The sequence below is a fragment of the Bombina bombina genome, chromosome 5 (assembly GCF_027579735.1).
Source record: "Bombina bombina isolate aBomBom1 chromosome 5, aBomBom1.pri, whole genome shotgun sequence".
NCBI lineage: Eukaryota > Metazoa > Chordata > Amphibia > Anura > Bombinatoridae > Bombina > Bombina bombina.
Genome location: NC_069503.1, coordinates 1,032,497,932 through 1,032,515,744, shown reverse-complemented (window position 1 = coordinate 1,032,515,744; position 17,813 = coordinate 1,032,497,932). Strand labels below are relative to the sequence as shown.

General features: G+C 35.9%; 1 protein-coding gene across 1 annotated transcript in view; it reads left to right on the top strand.

Moving 5' to 3' along the window:
• Positions 1-17,813, top strand: part of CSMD3 (CUB and Sushi multiple domains 3) — a 1,747,434-nt gene that overhangs the window by 1,548,766 nt on the left and 180,855 nt on the right. Inside the window, 3 exon segments of the mRNA XM_053715303.1 lie at positions 1,981-2,169; positions 11,562-11,747; positions 13,473-13,667. Of these exon segments, the coding sequence (XP_053571278.1) occupies positions 1,981-2,169; positions 11,562-11,747; positions 13,473-13,667 (570 nt within the window).

Sequence of the window (17,813 nt, the reverse complement as noted above, 5' to 3'; positions counted from 1 at the left end):
AGTTATTGCATATTTGGTTTTATGATTTTGTTTTTAAGTGATGTGCCAAGGGTTAATTCTCTCTTTTACCTATAGTATATAAGAAAGGTGTAACTAAGGAGGGTTAGTCTATGAGTAAGCAAAACTAGGGGACCAGACGTATCCTTACTTAATCATACCATGCCTGTTGGATTACAATTAATTTTTAACAAAGCTTCAATAAATATTTGGAGTTTTTTTAGCACGCCTCATAGTGCCTTATCTTTTTTGGGCCATGAGGACTAAGGGCGAGATTACATATGTGGCTTCGCCCGCAAAAGCCGGCGACAGCAGTTTTATGTTGAAGTGAGCAATCACATATACTGTGCCGTGTATATTTCACCCGTCGCCCGCAGTTTTTACTCCCATAAACTAACATAGAACTAGTGTCGGCCATTTTCATATCACTTTAAAAGTTTATACTTTCTGAATCATGAAAGTTTATACTTTTATGTCCCTTTAAACTGCACTTATACATAGTTACATTTGTAAACTGCATGTTAATTATTTTGCAAATCTCTCAAATATAATTCATATGAAAAAGTGATGGAGCTGTACAGTTGTGTCACTTTTTATACAAATGATGCTCTATACACAGTTATGTCCTTTACACAGATTAGTTTCCAAAGTGAAACCTGTGACTGTCTAAGTCCACCCATTGCTGACTCGGACAACACCCACAACCCACACAGTGCCACCCAGGGCATGCCAACCCGTCTCATAGAACATCAGTGAGTCTGTCCAGCTGGTCATAGCTCCATCCAAAGAACATCTAAAACTCCTCCCACAGTCCTGATCACAATTATTGATAATTAACAACACATTTGCCAGGACATGTTTTCACTTGTCAAATTCCATTGCTAAAAGGACTAGATAAACTCCAGATAACGTTTTTCAAATTATTAAGAAGGCCCTCAAAAAGTCTACGACTGTAACATTGTTTTTTGCGCCAACTGAAATGACACTGACAGTACCTCTACCATATTGCTTGATGTTAGGAAGTAACGTCACCAAACAGATACAAACGTTACCTCTCAGTTAAAACAGAAATAATATAAACTTTTCCAAAAAAAAAACCAAACATGCCTACTATACTGATAATGCCCCTGTTCAAATCCCTTAGAGAGACACACATATCTCTATAAATTGGACACATCACCTATTAGCAACCAACACAGAAGTAAAAGGTGTCACCAACACAATTGATTAATCCATAAAATCATCATTTTGTCATTAATAGTGCACATTTGATAATTAAATTACGAATTTGGGAAATTAATGATGCAGATAATAGATAGTGTGCTGTTTTCTGAAGAACACAATTCTGTGCTAAGGGGGAAAACTCACAGTGAAAAAAACTATTATTTATGTGCATCTTTTTACTCTTCATCTTTATTTTTTTGTGTAATACAGATAAATTTAATTTTAAAGGAATATTAAACCCAAAATGGAATTCCCCATAAAAATGTGCAATTATACATAATTATATTTGTTTTATTTACTTTGCTTGCTTTTACTGTAATTTTAGTTTGAACTGCATTCTATGGAATGCAGAGCCCCAACACTGAAAAATGATGTGCTGAAAAATAATGGGGCACAGCAAAGGAAATAAGATAAAGTTCATTGAAAGTCTATCCAAGGGGTGTGCCAAAGGCTTGCAAAACAATGCATTTTTTCTAGAACAATTACAGTTTTACATTTTTTAAAACATTTATTTTAAATGCAGATCTTATACAACATTTTCAAAAATTTCTGATGCATTTTAATTTTTAAAAAAAAGTTAATGTTCCTTAAAATATTTTACAAAGCCGTATTATGAATTAATGTAAATAATTTCCTTTTTCTGCCATTTTGCCATACACAGAGCTTTTAAATAGGCATTTGTAGAGGTTGTTATGATGTTTCATATTAAAACATTGTTTAACTGACACGATCATGAAGATTTATTTTTTCCCTTTGTAGCTCAGTATTGCAGCACTCCTGAATCTCCTCCCCATGGATTTATTGTAAGTCAGACAGGGGGACACCTAAAGAGCATGGTTCGCTGGGCTTGTGATAGAGGATTCAGACTCATTGGAAAAAGTACTGCTGTCTGCAGGAAGGCTCCATATGGATATTATATTTGGGATTCTCCAGTACCAGCTTGTCAAGGTAATCATGCCTTATTTAGCTTGCTTTTTAATATTCCTCAAAAACACTTTGCATGATCAGCTACAAACAGAGGAGTAACTAGAAACCACAGGGCCCAGGTGCAAGAATCTATGACCCCCCCCCCCCAAAAAAGGTGAATTTGATACATATCATATTTTATTTTATTTTTACATTTAACACAGAAAACAAAATCAGATTACATGTCTGCAAAAGGAGGTACCCACAGTCTGTGAAATGGTCTTACCCCATATTACTGTGTATAGTGACACTGTTTAACCCACCAGTACTGTATATAGTGAGTCAGTGACACAGTCTGTAATCTGCCGGTGAGATGGCTGGCCTGACCCTACCCGCCCCAGTACTTTATAAAGTGACCACAGTAGTCTGTGACATGGTCCAGCCCCCTGTACTGTATATAGTGGTACTGTATAGACTGACAATGTTTACCCCCCGGCCCCCATGATGTAGTAACAAGGTCTATAATTTGCTGGTTCCACAAACATACACGCACACACATACATGCATAAATACACACACGGTCACATAAATACATACATACACACACACACACACATACATGCATAAATAAACACACAGTCACATAAATACATACATACACACACACACACTTACATGCATAAATACACACACAGTCACATAAATACATACATACACACACACACATACATGCATAAATACACACACAGTCACATAAATACATACATATACACACACACACATACATGCATAAATACACACACAGTCACATAAATACATACACACACATACATGCATAAATACACACACAGTCACATACAAACATACACACACACACATAAACACCAATGGGTAAAACAGAAACACTAACCCCTGTAGTCAGAGACACTAGTGAGGGGGTGTCCCTCGACCCAATCGTATCTGATCGGGCATATTGCTGTCCTTTGCCTCAGAGGTGGTCTTAAGACCGCTGCTTCTTAATTCCTGATTCCGGTGAGCCTGAAGGCTTGCACGGAATAAGCTGGTTGACTGCTTGATAAATCGGCCCTCAGATCTGATACTTTGGGACTTGGTTATGAGTCTGAAAATCAAAGTTGTTGAAAATTAAGCAAAACTATATACTGTTACACAAAAACTTCCAGATGGGCTATATAAATGAATCATCTACAAAACATGTATGCAAAGAAAGTGTACAATGTCCCTTTAAGGGATAACCAATGCCCTAAATGCAAGTACAGCATCTTGAAATAGAGTGGGGAAAGCAGGTACAACCAGAGCTGGTAAGAGGGCTGGTTTACAATCAATAGACTACAGTTCCTGTAGCTGCTGCTTTTACATCATATCAGATCCTTGGTTCCCTCACAGATTCAACCACTGGGCACTTCCTTTGCTATGTTCCTACAGCTGTTAACACTTGGTTTCTAGCATTCTACCACAATAAATCTTAAGGCAGTAGTCTGTAGGGAATAAGAATATTAAATACAGAGGCACCTTCTAAAGTCAGGCATAACATGGTATTTGTATTAATCTGTGTAGCAATGCAAACACTATAGATCTGATGTATATTTAAAAATTGACTTGGCACTTTTTTTTAAGGGTTATTAAATTTACAGTTTATAGTAATATATTTTTTTTAAAACTAGATCCTTCTGTAGGTAAAGTGAACACAATGCCTTGAATACTTTAACTCCAGCCCCCGTCCTGCCCACAGAAGTAGGAAAGAATGTTCCATTTTACTTCAAGAAAATATATATTTTTCTGTTTCAGCTGTCCTTGTCTATTCCTCCACTTAATTTATTTGCTTTCCCTCAAACAACCAGGGTTTTCAAAACTATTGCTCTTGGACCAATAAAATTGTAATATAAAAAAAAAAAAATCTGCTTCACCCTATTGATAAATCAGGGGCTGCATGTGTGTTGTTTTATGTGCTATATGTTTCATTGCAGGTATTTTGTCATAGAACACATAAACAAGTATAAATTACATAATCTTGATTATTCTTATTCTTATTATTCTTACTATTAATAATCATCAATCATCATCATAACAACTACATGGAAAAAAGATATTTGTATGTACCATATTAGAAATCTATTTGCTAAAATGGATACTAATATAATTGAAGATGTGTCAGCCATTATCTATGAACATATTTAAACCATATCATTTTTATTCAGATATTCTGCTTAGCTTTTCAGATGAGTACCTTGTTCATTAGATTATAAAAAAAAATAATAGCACATGGTTTTGTTAATTAGTTAATGTTCTGTTATTGAAGAGCTGTAATTCATTTACAGATGCTGTGTTTTTTTTTGTCCTCTCATCTATACATCAAGTTGTCGATGCATCATGTCATGTAAGCATTAATTAATTTAAGTGGCATTGACATGAGGCTTAAACGATGTGCAATGCTGTTTACATGCAATAGCAGATTAATTAAATTTGTTTTATGAATGAGGCTTAGAGTGCACAATGATTACTAAATTATCTCTAAATGATAGTATCACTTCTTGAAAGTTAGAATAATAAAGGCCTTGAACCCAAGCTTTCAGCAGTGACTTTTTTGGGTCTGAAAAGGCTACTTTTCAATTCGTCGCAATCACAATATCACATTTTGGGCTGATTCATGCACTCACACACAGGGTTTCAAAACCTCAAAATAAGCCCTTTTTTTCTATGGGCAAAAAAATCTTGCCAATTACAATATATATTTTAGTTAATTTCCTATCCCAGTTTAGACTTTTCTAATTTGACACCTCCAGGCACTTGATAAGTGTATTTTGGACATCTTTAACTCTATTTCACGGCACTTGCTAGCAGTCTATTATCTTGCACATACGAAAACATTTTGAAATGGCCACAGGAGACATTCTAGTGGTTTATTAACATACATGGGCCTCTATTTATCAAAGTCTGGCGGACCTGATCCGACAGTGCGGATCAGGTCTGCCAGACCTTGCTGAATACGGAGAGCAATACGCTCTCTGTATTCAGCATTGCAACAGCAGCTCACAAGAGCTGCTGGTGCAACGCCACCCCCGCCACCCCCGTCTTTAGACCGCTGCTTCATAACTGGTGTTTCTGGCAGACTCGCCAGAAACACGGGGCCTCAAGCTCTATCCGGAGCTTGATAGATATGCCCCATGGTATTGATTGAATAAAGCTCTATTCATCCCTATTGGATATGGCACACATTTACATACGTATAGGGAAATATACATATGCATATGTGTAGACTACATAATACCTGGCATCTATGGGGATCTGCAGGAAAAGTAACCCTAACATTTACAAATGTCGTTGTTTAGTTTTCATTTTTAATATTTTATTGCAAGTCCCACTTATGCTGTTGCATTTTTTAAATCAGTATTTTAAAGGAGATCACTTAATCATGACTTTCATAGTTAACTATTGTTATAAATATTGTTGTAAATATTGTTTAAAAAATACTTGGGAAAGTTTAAAGGGACACTAAAGTCAAAATAAAACTTTCATCATTCAGAATACGCAATTTTAAGAGACTTTCCATTTAACTTCCATTATCAAATTTTGGACATTCTTTTTATATGCACAATTTCTGAGACACCAACTCCTACGGAGTCATGTGCACAAGTTCACAGTGTATACATATTCTAGTCTGTGATTGGCTAACAGCTTTCACATGATACAGGGGGCCAGAAAATGGGGGAAAAAAATCTACTGCGTATTTGAAATTCAGAGTATGTGTTATTGCATTATCTTTTTATTGTACACTTGCAAATTATGCAATTCTACTTTTTTTAATGGTCCTTTTTAAAGCAACCATATAGTGATAGAAAAATAGTGCACAGTCTGCCCATCCTAACAACCTAAAATGTGCATTCAGATGGGTTAGCAGTGGTGCGGATGGAAACTGATTCCAATCATTAACTATTAAAGTTCTTATTAAGCAATCTCCTTTTAAAACACAATTTTAGCAGTGCCAGTACTGTTAGTGTTAATCACCCGTTACATTTAATCAAATATTAAAAATGCTAACTAAAACATGCCATTTGTAGATACTAGGCATTTATATGGTTACTGAGAGTTAAGGATGTATTCTGATGACATTAGGCTAAAATCATATGTAAATGATTATTTTCCTTGCAGAGTGAACAAAGGCATTACACGTGTAGACCTTTCCTATTACCTTAAAGAGACAGTAAACATAGAAAATAATGTTATATAATTCTGCACATAGTGCATAATTATATAACATTATACTAGTGCTAGAGTTATATAACCTAATATTGCCTGCAAAGTTTTATTAAAAAATACTGTTTTCCAGACCCGCTCTCTGTGCTCTTCTGAGCGGGTCTGGTTTTTACACAGAGTACATCTGGCCAGCTGTCTAGTCACAGCCCGGCCCAACCGCGCCATTACACTCAGTGCAGCTCGCTCCCGCTGTCAGACAGAGTAGGAGCGAGCTGCACTCAGTGTAATGGCGCGGTCGGGCCGGGCTGTGACTAGTCAGCTGGCCAGATGTAAAAACCAGACCCGCTCAGAAGAGCACAAAGAGCGGGTCTGGAAAACACTATTTTTTAATAAAACTTTGCAGGCAATATTAGGTTATATAACTCTAGCACTAATATAATGTTATATAATTCTGCACTATATGCAGAATTATATAACATTATTTTCTATGTTTACTGACCCTTTAAGAGGTATGAATGGGCTATTATATGTGTCAGTTTCTGGAGACCTGCTAGTTTCTATTAAGAAGAACAGGTACTTAAAGTACAAAATGTTTGGGAGCTTTTTACAAGTAAAAACTTGTTTGAGGCAGTAAGGTTTTAACAAACAAAATTATGAAGCATTGTGATCACTTCATAAACTCTTCTACCAATTTGATGGAAAGCAAAAAAAACTTTTTTGGGAGAAAATTGCTGATATATTGTAATCAAGACAATTGTGCTGAAGGAAACTGAGTACATATCATAATATAATATATTTCACACTCACAAGACTTTCTGCAGCAGAAATCTTTCAGATACCATACAACATTTAATTTCCAGTGAAACCAAAATTTCATATAATTTTCCAGAAAAGACACAAATACAAAGGTTTAGATTATGGGGCCCATTTATCAAGCTCTGTATGGAACTTGAGGCCCCGTGTTTCTGGCGAGTCTTCAGACTGGCCAGCAACAGCAGTTATGAAGCAGCGGTCACAAAGACTGCTGTTCCATAACCCTGTTCGCCTGCTCTGATGAGGTGGGCAGGAATCGGCGGAAATGATTGACACCTCTCTGCTAGTGGCCCATTGGCCGCGAGTCTGCAGGGGGCGGCGTTGCACCAGCAGCTCATGTGAACTGCTGGTGCAATGCTGAATACGGAGAGCGTATTGCTCTCCGCATTCAGCGAGGTCTTGTGGACCTGATCCGCACTGTCGGATCAGGTCCGCAAGACCTTTAATAAATAGGCCCCTATGAGTGACACACTAAGTAAAAAGGGTTTTATTGCAGCAATTTGTGTGCACCGGAATTAGCGCGCATATTACAAGTTGAAATTAAGCATGTTCAATTGAGTGCAATTTAATTTAATGCCCATCGAGATAGTGCAGCTTCAGAACTCTTGAACTAAAAAGTTGCACAGAAATCATCAAAAATACATTTTAAAGTACAGTTCCACTCATAATAACACTAGCTAATTAAAAAGTGCATTGCAGCCTTTTGCAGTTAAAGGGACATTAAACCCAAACATTTTCTTTCATGATTCAGATAGAGCATACAAATGTAAACAACTTTCCAATTTACTTCTATTATCAATTTTGCTTCATTTTCTTGGAATCCTTTCTTGACGAAGCAGCAATGCACTACTGAAAACTAGCTGAATAGATTGGTCCCAGCTCCTGAGCATATCTAGATATGTTTTTCAACAATGGATACCAAGAGAGCAAATCAAATTAGGTAAAATAATTCAATTGGAAAGTTGTTTAAATGTATCTGCTCTCTCTGAATAATGAAAGAAAGATTTTGGGTTTCATGTCCCTTTAAGTATCTGAAAACATGAATAATCATATTATGCAATATTCATATTTAAAAATGTGTTTAAAGGGACAGTCTAGTCCAAAATAAACTTTCATGATTCAGATAGAGTTTGTCATTTTAAACAATTTTCAAATTTACTTTTATCACCAATTTTGTTTTGTTTTCTTGGTATTTTTAGTTGAAAGCTAAACCTAGGAGGTTCATATGCTAATTTCTAAGCCCTTGAAGGCCATCTCTTCTCTTAGGGCATTTTGACAGTTTTTCACCACTAGAGGGTGTTAGTTAATGTGTGTCATATACAGTAGATAACACTGTGCACGTGAATTTCCAGTGAGCCAGCTCTGATTGGCTAAAATGGATGTAAAAAAAATGAAATAAGGGGGCAGTTTGCAAAGGCTTAGATACAAGGTAATCACAGAGGTAAAAACTGTATTTATATAACTGTGTTGGTTATGCAAAACTAGGCAATGGATAATAAAGGGATTATCTATCTTTTTAAACAATAAAAATTCTGGTGTAGACTGTCCCTTTAACTGTGTATGTATTGTAAATATTTCACTTTCCAATCTTCTTCACATAGGGGAATAGGTTTTAAGATTTTTTAAATAGATATTTCTATATATAAAAATAAATAGAACATATTCTTCTATGTGAAGAACATTGGAATGTGAAATATTCCTAATTTATGTCCAGTTCAGCGCACTTGAATAAACGTGATCTGGTTAGTGTTTGAATATCAGTGTTTCCTTTACAGTTTGCTCGCTCCATTGAAATCTGTGGGAAACACGTTAACACAGTTGCAAAATTCTAAGTTCTACTTTTAGTGTGCATCGGGTTTTCATGCTCGTTTTTACTTTTAACTCATAATACGAGAAAAACCGACGCATGCAAAAAGCAATAACGCATGAGCATGAAAGCTAAATAGTGCTCCACACGTAATATAGCCAATATTTTTCTAAAATCATAGGCATAACCACAGAAATTTTATTTCTTGCCCTATTTTTTATTTATTATTAGAGTGAAATCCAATTTAAGGAAATATATGAAGCTTTCTCATTATCTGTTTTGAGATAAAACAGATTAAACGTTTTTATATTAAAAAGTCCATCTGTTAATTGCTGTAAACAACTAATATCACAGTAAATTGACTTGAAGTAGAACAAAATAATCATCAAACCAACAAAACTAAAACTGAAAAGTTATTGATGCAAACGTAGCCAATAATATATGTATTTTTGGGGAGGATGAGAGGGGAAATCAAGAAAAGGAAATATATAAACCTCTATCTATTACAGTACTATGTAACAAAGAACAAACAAACAAACGAAAAGCATGTACTGTATATTCCCTAAAATTGTCAAAGCTTTACTACACGTGTTTACTGTATTAATATTTTTGAACTGCAAATTGAGTGCAAACTTCAAGTCATTAATATTTATGTAACATTTTTTAATATAATTTAAAAAAAAAAAGGTTCACTCCTGGGAAACTGTCCACTCAGCATTGCAGCAAGCAGGCAGTAAAGTTATGATTATACCAGCAAATTCTATTGCCCAAGTGCCCCATGCTCGCCTCTCATGCAACCAATCACTGGGTTTGTCAATTATCCTAATGATCTGATCGGGATGCATTACTTTCCCTCCTTGAGGTGGTAGAGAGTTTAAGTAGCAGTGGTCTTAAGGCCACAGCTACTCAACTAGTCTTTAATTCATGTTTGGGCAAGCCTAAAACACTCGGGCTCTGAAAGTGCTTTGACAGCTTCTTAAATGGAGCCTAAATAGCATTGGCTAGTATGACATAAAGGTTTAATTTTAGATAGTAGTATTATATGCAGAAAGAGGCAGAACATGCTAGACTTGCCACAAACAGATATATTTGGATGTTATTATCCAAATATGAATGCCTGTGAATGTGCTTTAAGGCATACAACAGAAAATATGAGTGTGAGAACCCTTCATGGAAAGCCTATGAGAAAAGAGAACCCCAAGAGTCATAGACTAAAATAAGTTTAGGGTATGCAAGATGAGTAGGTGTTTTATAGGGTAAATAGCAGTAGAGTTGGAACTATCAGTTATATGTGACCATTATACTTCATTTTAAGTAATTGATGACTTTATTTATTGCCATCTCTTTGAAGTAGAACATGGAAATTAGTAAGCTAATGATCACATACTGGATAAATGACGAAATTGTAGGAAGCTGAATAAAAAATTGAGTGTAGTAGGAGTAAGAGTCAATCAAATCAGGACTTCTTAGGTATAGGAGTGATCATCTTGTTCAAGAGATTATGGGAAGTTTTATTTTGGAGAAATTAGAAATGGACTTGAATAGCTCAGCATATAGGGAAAACACTGATCATAACCAAGAAGGCAGGTTGATGGAGGCTTACTGTATTTAAAGCCCATTTATAAAAAGGAAAAGCAATGTGGTTTTTTAAAGAGAGATAACAGTTTTGAATTGGCAAGTCAAGACAGCTTTGAAATGGCTTACTCACTTGAATTGGGAGAGAATTTAATGGTAGCAAAGGGAAATAAAAAAAATAAAAGGAAGATTTTAGTGATTTAAAATTGTGTATTTAGATTGAAGTAAGAGGTTGAAGGGTGCTGGATGAGTGTAGTGGCGCCATTGCCATAAGGTTTGAAGTGAAATGGGTATGGTCACTTAGGAAGCAGAAGTTGTCTTGCCTATAACATTAGCTGGATAGTGTGGAATTTACAAAACAGTTTTTATAAAGGCTGCATAGATGGTTAAAAATCAAACAGATAGCTGTAAGATTGCAAAAAATGCAGCATGACAAAAAATTTACAAGAAAAGCAACTAGATATTTAGAATTATATTTTTGTTTATATTTTTTATCAGGGTCAGCAGCTGTAGATTTGAGATATTATGCAACCCGTCCTATATGACATCTACTGTAAAATGCACTGAATAAATTACCTTGAACTTTATGTAGATATATATTAAAAAGATTGTAACTCCTAGAAAATGTTGGAAAGTGATATTCTAGAGGTAGGGGGCATTGTTGGCTGATGAGGCTGGGGTGCAGATGTTTGTAGGCACACACATTGGATTTTTTAAATTATTATTTTTATAGAGTTCATTGAAGAGTAAATTCAATGTTTTATTTTTGGAATGTGGAAATGTTTTTTTGTAAAATTTGCGTATGTATGGAGATACGTACTACACGCGCCTACTGAAAACTACTGGTTACTGAAATATGAGAGAGCATCTCATTAAGGGCTTGATCATAACCCTTTAGAAAATGATATCTAATAATATTTCTACAAATTCCCCATTAAAGTCTAAGGTAATTTTTTTTTTTAGATAAATCATTTGATAAGCTTTTTCATAAAATTATTTATAAATATGTTTATTGCTTTAATTTCAGCTATATCATGTGGGGTTCCAAAATCTCATTTGAATGGTGGAATATTGTCAACAGATTATTTGGTAGGAACAAGTGTCACTTACTTTTGCAATGATGGCTTTAAGTTATCATCTAAAGAGCTCACCACTGCAGTATGCCAACCAGATGGCACATGGAGCAATCACAACAAAACACCTCGTTGTGTAGGTAAGCATAATTTAAAGAATGTGGCCTGGCTTTGTTTGGAGATATTTAAGCATTAGAAAAACAAACTAAACATCTAAAAAAATTAGACTTGTATGAACGAAATTTTAAGTTCAGACGAATCCTTAGTTCTAACTATATTTTGAATATCTGGCACCTATGCTGTTCAGTGTTCGGCTCGTTTTAAACTAAGCAAATACTGACCAATCGTAGAGTATTTACATTTGTTTTCATGAAACAAATGTACATGTTCCACTGCTACAGGTGAAGAATTTCACCCGCAGTAACTAAAATACTTACCTATGTGCCCTGGAGAGCTGTACTAACCTCCTCCTCTTCCTCACAGAGCTCCATCAAGCTTAGGTAAGTCTATTTCAAAATATTAATAAAGCAAATAAAGAATATGTTCAATGTTATATTATTAAAAAAAATAATCATACTGTAGCTTCTCAATACACATCCATTGCTAGATAAGGGCATTTTGCCATTGATGGAAACATCTGTCGTATATCAATTCCAAAACACTGAACAATTTAGGGAAATACTTGTTTTTTTTTCCTTTTACTGTGACAAATTAATTTATGTTCGGTTCACGTAGTCTTTATTTTGAGGCATATAAATCAGAGGGGCACTAATTATTGTTTTGTTTTCATTCATTCTTTTTATTACTATCCTTCCAATCTAGTAAGCATTTTTTTTTCCTCCGGAGTAAAGATCTCTAAGGGGAAAAACAAGTTTTCCAATAGGTTTTAACATTAATTCTTGAAAAGAAAATCAATTTTAATGCTGTGAAATTAAACAAATTAATTTTTGATGGAATTTATTGGTTTACTTAAAGGAACATGAAACACAATTTTTTTTATTTTATGATTCAGATAGAGCATGTAATTTTAAACAACTTTTCATTTTATTTCTATTAATTAATTTGCTTCATTCACTTGGTATCCTTTGTAGAAAAGCATACCTAGGTAATCTCAGTAGCAACACTGCACTATTGGGGACTAGCTGCTGATTGGTGGCTGCACATACAGTATATGCCTTTTATAATTTTTCACACTCAATGTGTTAAGCTAACTTCCAGTAGTGCATTGCTGCTCTTCAACAAAGGATACTAAGAGTAAAGCAAATTTGATAATAGAAGCAAATTAGAATGCTGTTTAAAATTGTATGTGCTCTCAGACTAATAAAAGAAAAATTGTGAGTTTCATGTCTCTTTAAATACCCCTTAAAACATTTTAATGACACACTTTTTTTAATTTAAACATTAGTGTATATACAGTACATACTGTATATGTGTGTATATATATATATATATATATATATATATATATATATATATACACAGTATATATGCTTATTAGAGCATTATTATTAATATTTTTATGTGTTAATTAAGGGAGTTTTTTTACTTATAAAATGAAAATACTTTGATAGAAACTTACTGACAGTTGTTATATGTTTTTTGCAAACTTAACTAATAGTTAGATCAAAAATATTAACTTATTAATTAATAAAAGGATACTAATGTCTTATAAATTGTGATATATGTTTATATGTGTGTTCACATAAACACACTTTGTTTTTAATATTCTTACACATTTTCAAAACGCAACAGCACAGATATTGATTGTATTACTCACTGATGAGCTGAAGTCTGTTTATTTGTCTTAAAATAAGTTGAGATACAATATTGATTGAATTATCCCTTGTTTGTTGTGTCTTTTATAGTTGTTACATGTGCAAGCATAAATTCTTTCACCTTGGAACACGGAAGGTGGCGTATAGTAAATGGATCACACTATGAATACAAAACAAAAGTTGTTTTTAGTTGTGATCCTGGCTATTTCCGTTTGGGACCTGCATCAATTCAATGTCTTGCAAATGGAACTTGGAGCTGGAGAAACGAGAGACCTCGCTGCCAAAGTATGTAAAAAATTCATAAATTCATATGTATGGTTAAATAATAATTTCCATCAAACTTATATATATATATATATATATATATATATATATACACACACATATATATATATATATATATATATATATATATATATATATATATATATATATAGATAGATAGATAGATAGATAGATAGATAGATACACACACACACACATACATACATATATATATATATATATATATATATATATATATATATATATATATATATATTAATAAAAAAGAAAGCACAAATTAGGACATACAATACTATCCTAAATAAAGAAGGGACAAGAACCAGCACACAATATAGGCTTTTAAATACGTTTAATTAACTTTCCAAATTTATCAAAATTATCACCTGTTTGTGCCCTACAGCACTGAATGAAATAAAAGCATCTTGCCACATAAAACTACATAGTGAGGAGGCTAAGCAGCCTACTTAGAAACACTACCTTCTGAGATAAAGGAGGACACCCCCCTAACTGCACCCTGTTGCTGACCATTAAGAGGGGCTTTATTGACGGTCACTTTTAAAGCACTATTTTGCCTCTACGAGACTTTTACCTGAGGGACATATAAATTAGATAGCTGGGGGGAACTCTCAGTGGGTCTGGATTAAGTGGAAAGAGCACATGATATGGCCATGCTGACAGGCCTCACAGATGTGAAGCGTTCTTACTGTTAAGTGACGTACTTAATTAATCACATCCAGCACCAATGCTCTTTATTGCCCTGTACTGATAAATATTCCTGATAAATACCCTCATACCAGGTACTGACTAAACCTTCTTTTCAGTCTAACTATTGCCTGACATAAAGGGTCCTCTGATACCAAGTCACTTTCAGGGGTACTATTTGGAAGATACTCCTGCACAAACACTAACAGACCCTGATCTAAGAAATAGCATATAGAGCCATCAGGGTGACGTTCCAGACCATCTTAAATCTATAGCTGGTCACAGAAGAACCTTCCTGCAGGAGATAGCAGATATTGCCAGTGGTCACACTATTACACATAAGTCAGCACCATACCCAGATATTTGAAAATCACAGAGTTGTCCTATTAAGCTGATCCTGCACTTAAGCCAGATTCCCAGTCACGGCCAATACATATGGCCCTCTAAAGTGGTACTGATCTGACCGGAGCTCTTGCAATCATCCTTTGGGCTTGAGTAAATAAGAACCTCTGACATGTGAGTTACACTTTAATACCAAAAGCCCCAGTCAGCTAACTAGTAGCAACCTTTTATTGTGCTACACCTTTGTTCATCACATGCCGCTATCTCTACAGAAACATAGAATGCCTCAAGTGTTTAAGAGAAAACAAAAGCCCCACTCTACCCCAAAACGTACAGGGGTTGACCACTTTAGCCAACCCACCTCGATGCGACAGGTTGGCTCTGAAGATGAGGGCTCAGACACAAGTAGCCTCAATGAAACACATATTGGAACGACACTGGCGCAATCTACTAACCAGCTAACACACTCAGATAATGTCTCCAATAATTTAATGGACTCTATCAAGTCTCTCTTGGCTACACATCATGACTCTCTTTCTAAAAAATTTGAAAAGGGACATGCAGATCTAAAGAGAGACATAGCAACTATAGGTGAGCGATGATAGACCAGTCTAACCTGCTTAGCTATTCACAGGGCCTTGCAGAACAAATTACAAATCTAGAGGTGAAGCTGGAAGACTTAGAAGACAGAACCCGTCGCAACAATATCCAGGTGAAAGGTATCCCTGAAACTGTGTCCCCGCAAGATCTTGAAAAATATCTGAAAGACATGTTTACAACTATCTTGGGCCCAAATATTGAAAAGGAGATGTTAATTGACAGAGCACATCGGGCCCTGCAGCCACGGGCAGCAGAAGGTGACAAGCCCAGAGACATTATAGCCCGGCTACATTACTAAACCTTTTCGGGAGAAACTTTTGAGGGCTCTGGCAGGAGTAAAGGCGCTTCCAGAACAATATGCTGATGTGCAGATCTTTCAAGACCTTTCTCCACATACTCTACAGCTGTGCCACCACTACCAGCATTTCACTAGGATATTGCGGGACAAAGCCATAAAATACAGATGGGGATTCCCAGTTAAACTTTACATAACTAAAGATGGACAACAGTTCATCGCTTCTTCTCCACAACAGGCTAGGGAACTACTGCAAAGGTGGGAGTTCATGCCACAAGATCCAGCGGACACCCGACAGAGAATGGACACTGAAGTGGGTCTGAGGGCATCGGCCCCAGAGTGGCGACCCCTGCCTCAGAGAGTAGGTAATAATCCGAAGAAATCCTCACAGCTTCAAGATAAAGGCTCTACTGTGAGGGACGCTGGTGATTGGGAAGTAGAGAAATGGACATTCTTCTAAAATCTAAAATTGATGATTGAAGGACACTATTGTTGAATCTATGGGACTGATTTTGCTAAACCATGGGTTTCTGAAGATGGGTGAGATACTCTGACAGTTAATGATTGTGTTTTCTGTAACTGTTAATATGCTTTGTTTTTTTCTCTTTTTTAGGTTTCTACAATGTTAAGATAGTTAATGATGTTCATACCTCTTAGTAGTAGTCTTCTATAACTATGACATAGAAGTTTGATGACCATTGCCCCGAGTCTGGCACGGTAGCTAGTGCTGATTTATATTCCCCCCTGAATCACTGACACGTATGGGTCCCGAGAACAACTGGGGAAAAAAAACAAAACCCAGAAGATGGCCCCTAGACTACTAAGAGGAGTCTCTTATTTAACTACCTGTTAGCACACAGACTACAATTAATATTCCTCCAGGAGACGCACTGGGAAAGAGATTCTAGGCAGCTTCGGGGCTCAATCTACTACCCAGTTTATGAATTAGCCTCATACTCAGAGAAGAAATGGGGAGTGGCTATACTGGTTCATAGAGATATTTGTTGCACGATTGACCATGTGGAGCGGGACCCAGAGGGTAGATATCTCATTGTCATCTGCACTCTAAATCGGATCCTTTGTACTCTAGCTTCTATCTATGCACCTAATATGAAACAAATACAAATACCCTTCCTGTGAATTTTCCTGAGGTGGTTAGAGGAGCTTAAAAGAGGACACCTTGTGATAGGGGGAGACCTACATTGGATAAGAAAGTGATGGGCACACACCAAGTTGACCGTAATGTGACCACCCAGTTTAACGCTTTTCGTAAGCTTATGTACCAGTACGGACTGTATGACATATGGAGGTGTTTGGCCATGACTGAAAGAGATTACACACACCACTCTAAACCACACAATTCCTATGCATGTATAGACTATCTGCTATGTGATTCCTGGACTCTTGATAAATTTCACACTCCAAGTATCAGGGTTTGTCCCTGATCAAATCATGATCCGGTTAGCGCTAACTTCTCACTTTTGCAACCCCCTGAAAGCAGGCCATCGGGGAAACTGCCGGATCACTATCTATCAGATGTTGAGGTCCCTCACCTGGTAGAAATCATACAAGATTCATTAAAGAATAATGATACAGGAGATGCGAGCCTTGGGATCCTGTGGGCTGCACTTAAAGCTTATTTAAAAGGCCAATTCCTAAAAAAAATGCCCAGCTAAGATCAAAAAACAAGATCTCACTTGCCAAACTATATGCAGAACTCAGACAGTTGGAACTTGCTAATAAAAAAGATCCTAACGTGGTGATCAAATGTCCTTAATAGAATCATATAGCGATATCTCAAACTATAAAATAAATGTGACAAAAACAGAGGCCTATCTACTGAATATAGATCAGGCGGAACAGAGAGACCACCAGAGAAAATATTCCTTTAAGTGGTCGACTAGGGGGATTCGGCACTTGGGGGTGTTTCTGTCCCATGACAGAGAAATTGTCATCCAAGCCAATTACGACGCTCTCTTAAAAAAGATAGATAGAACACTTAAATCTAGAAAATATGATGAGATTTTCTGGATGGGTAGGATTGCAGTCCTAAAGATGATGATCCTTCCTAAATTGACATACATCTTTAGGTGTATTTCAATCTCAATCCCAACAAGGATGCTACATAATTTCCAGGTGCTATTTAATGCTTATGTTTGGAATAACAAGAAATCTAGAGTAGCAGTGACTATACTACAGGCTGCTGC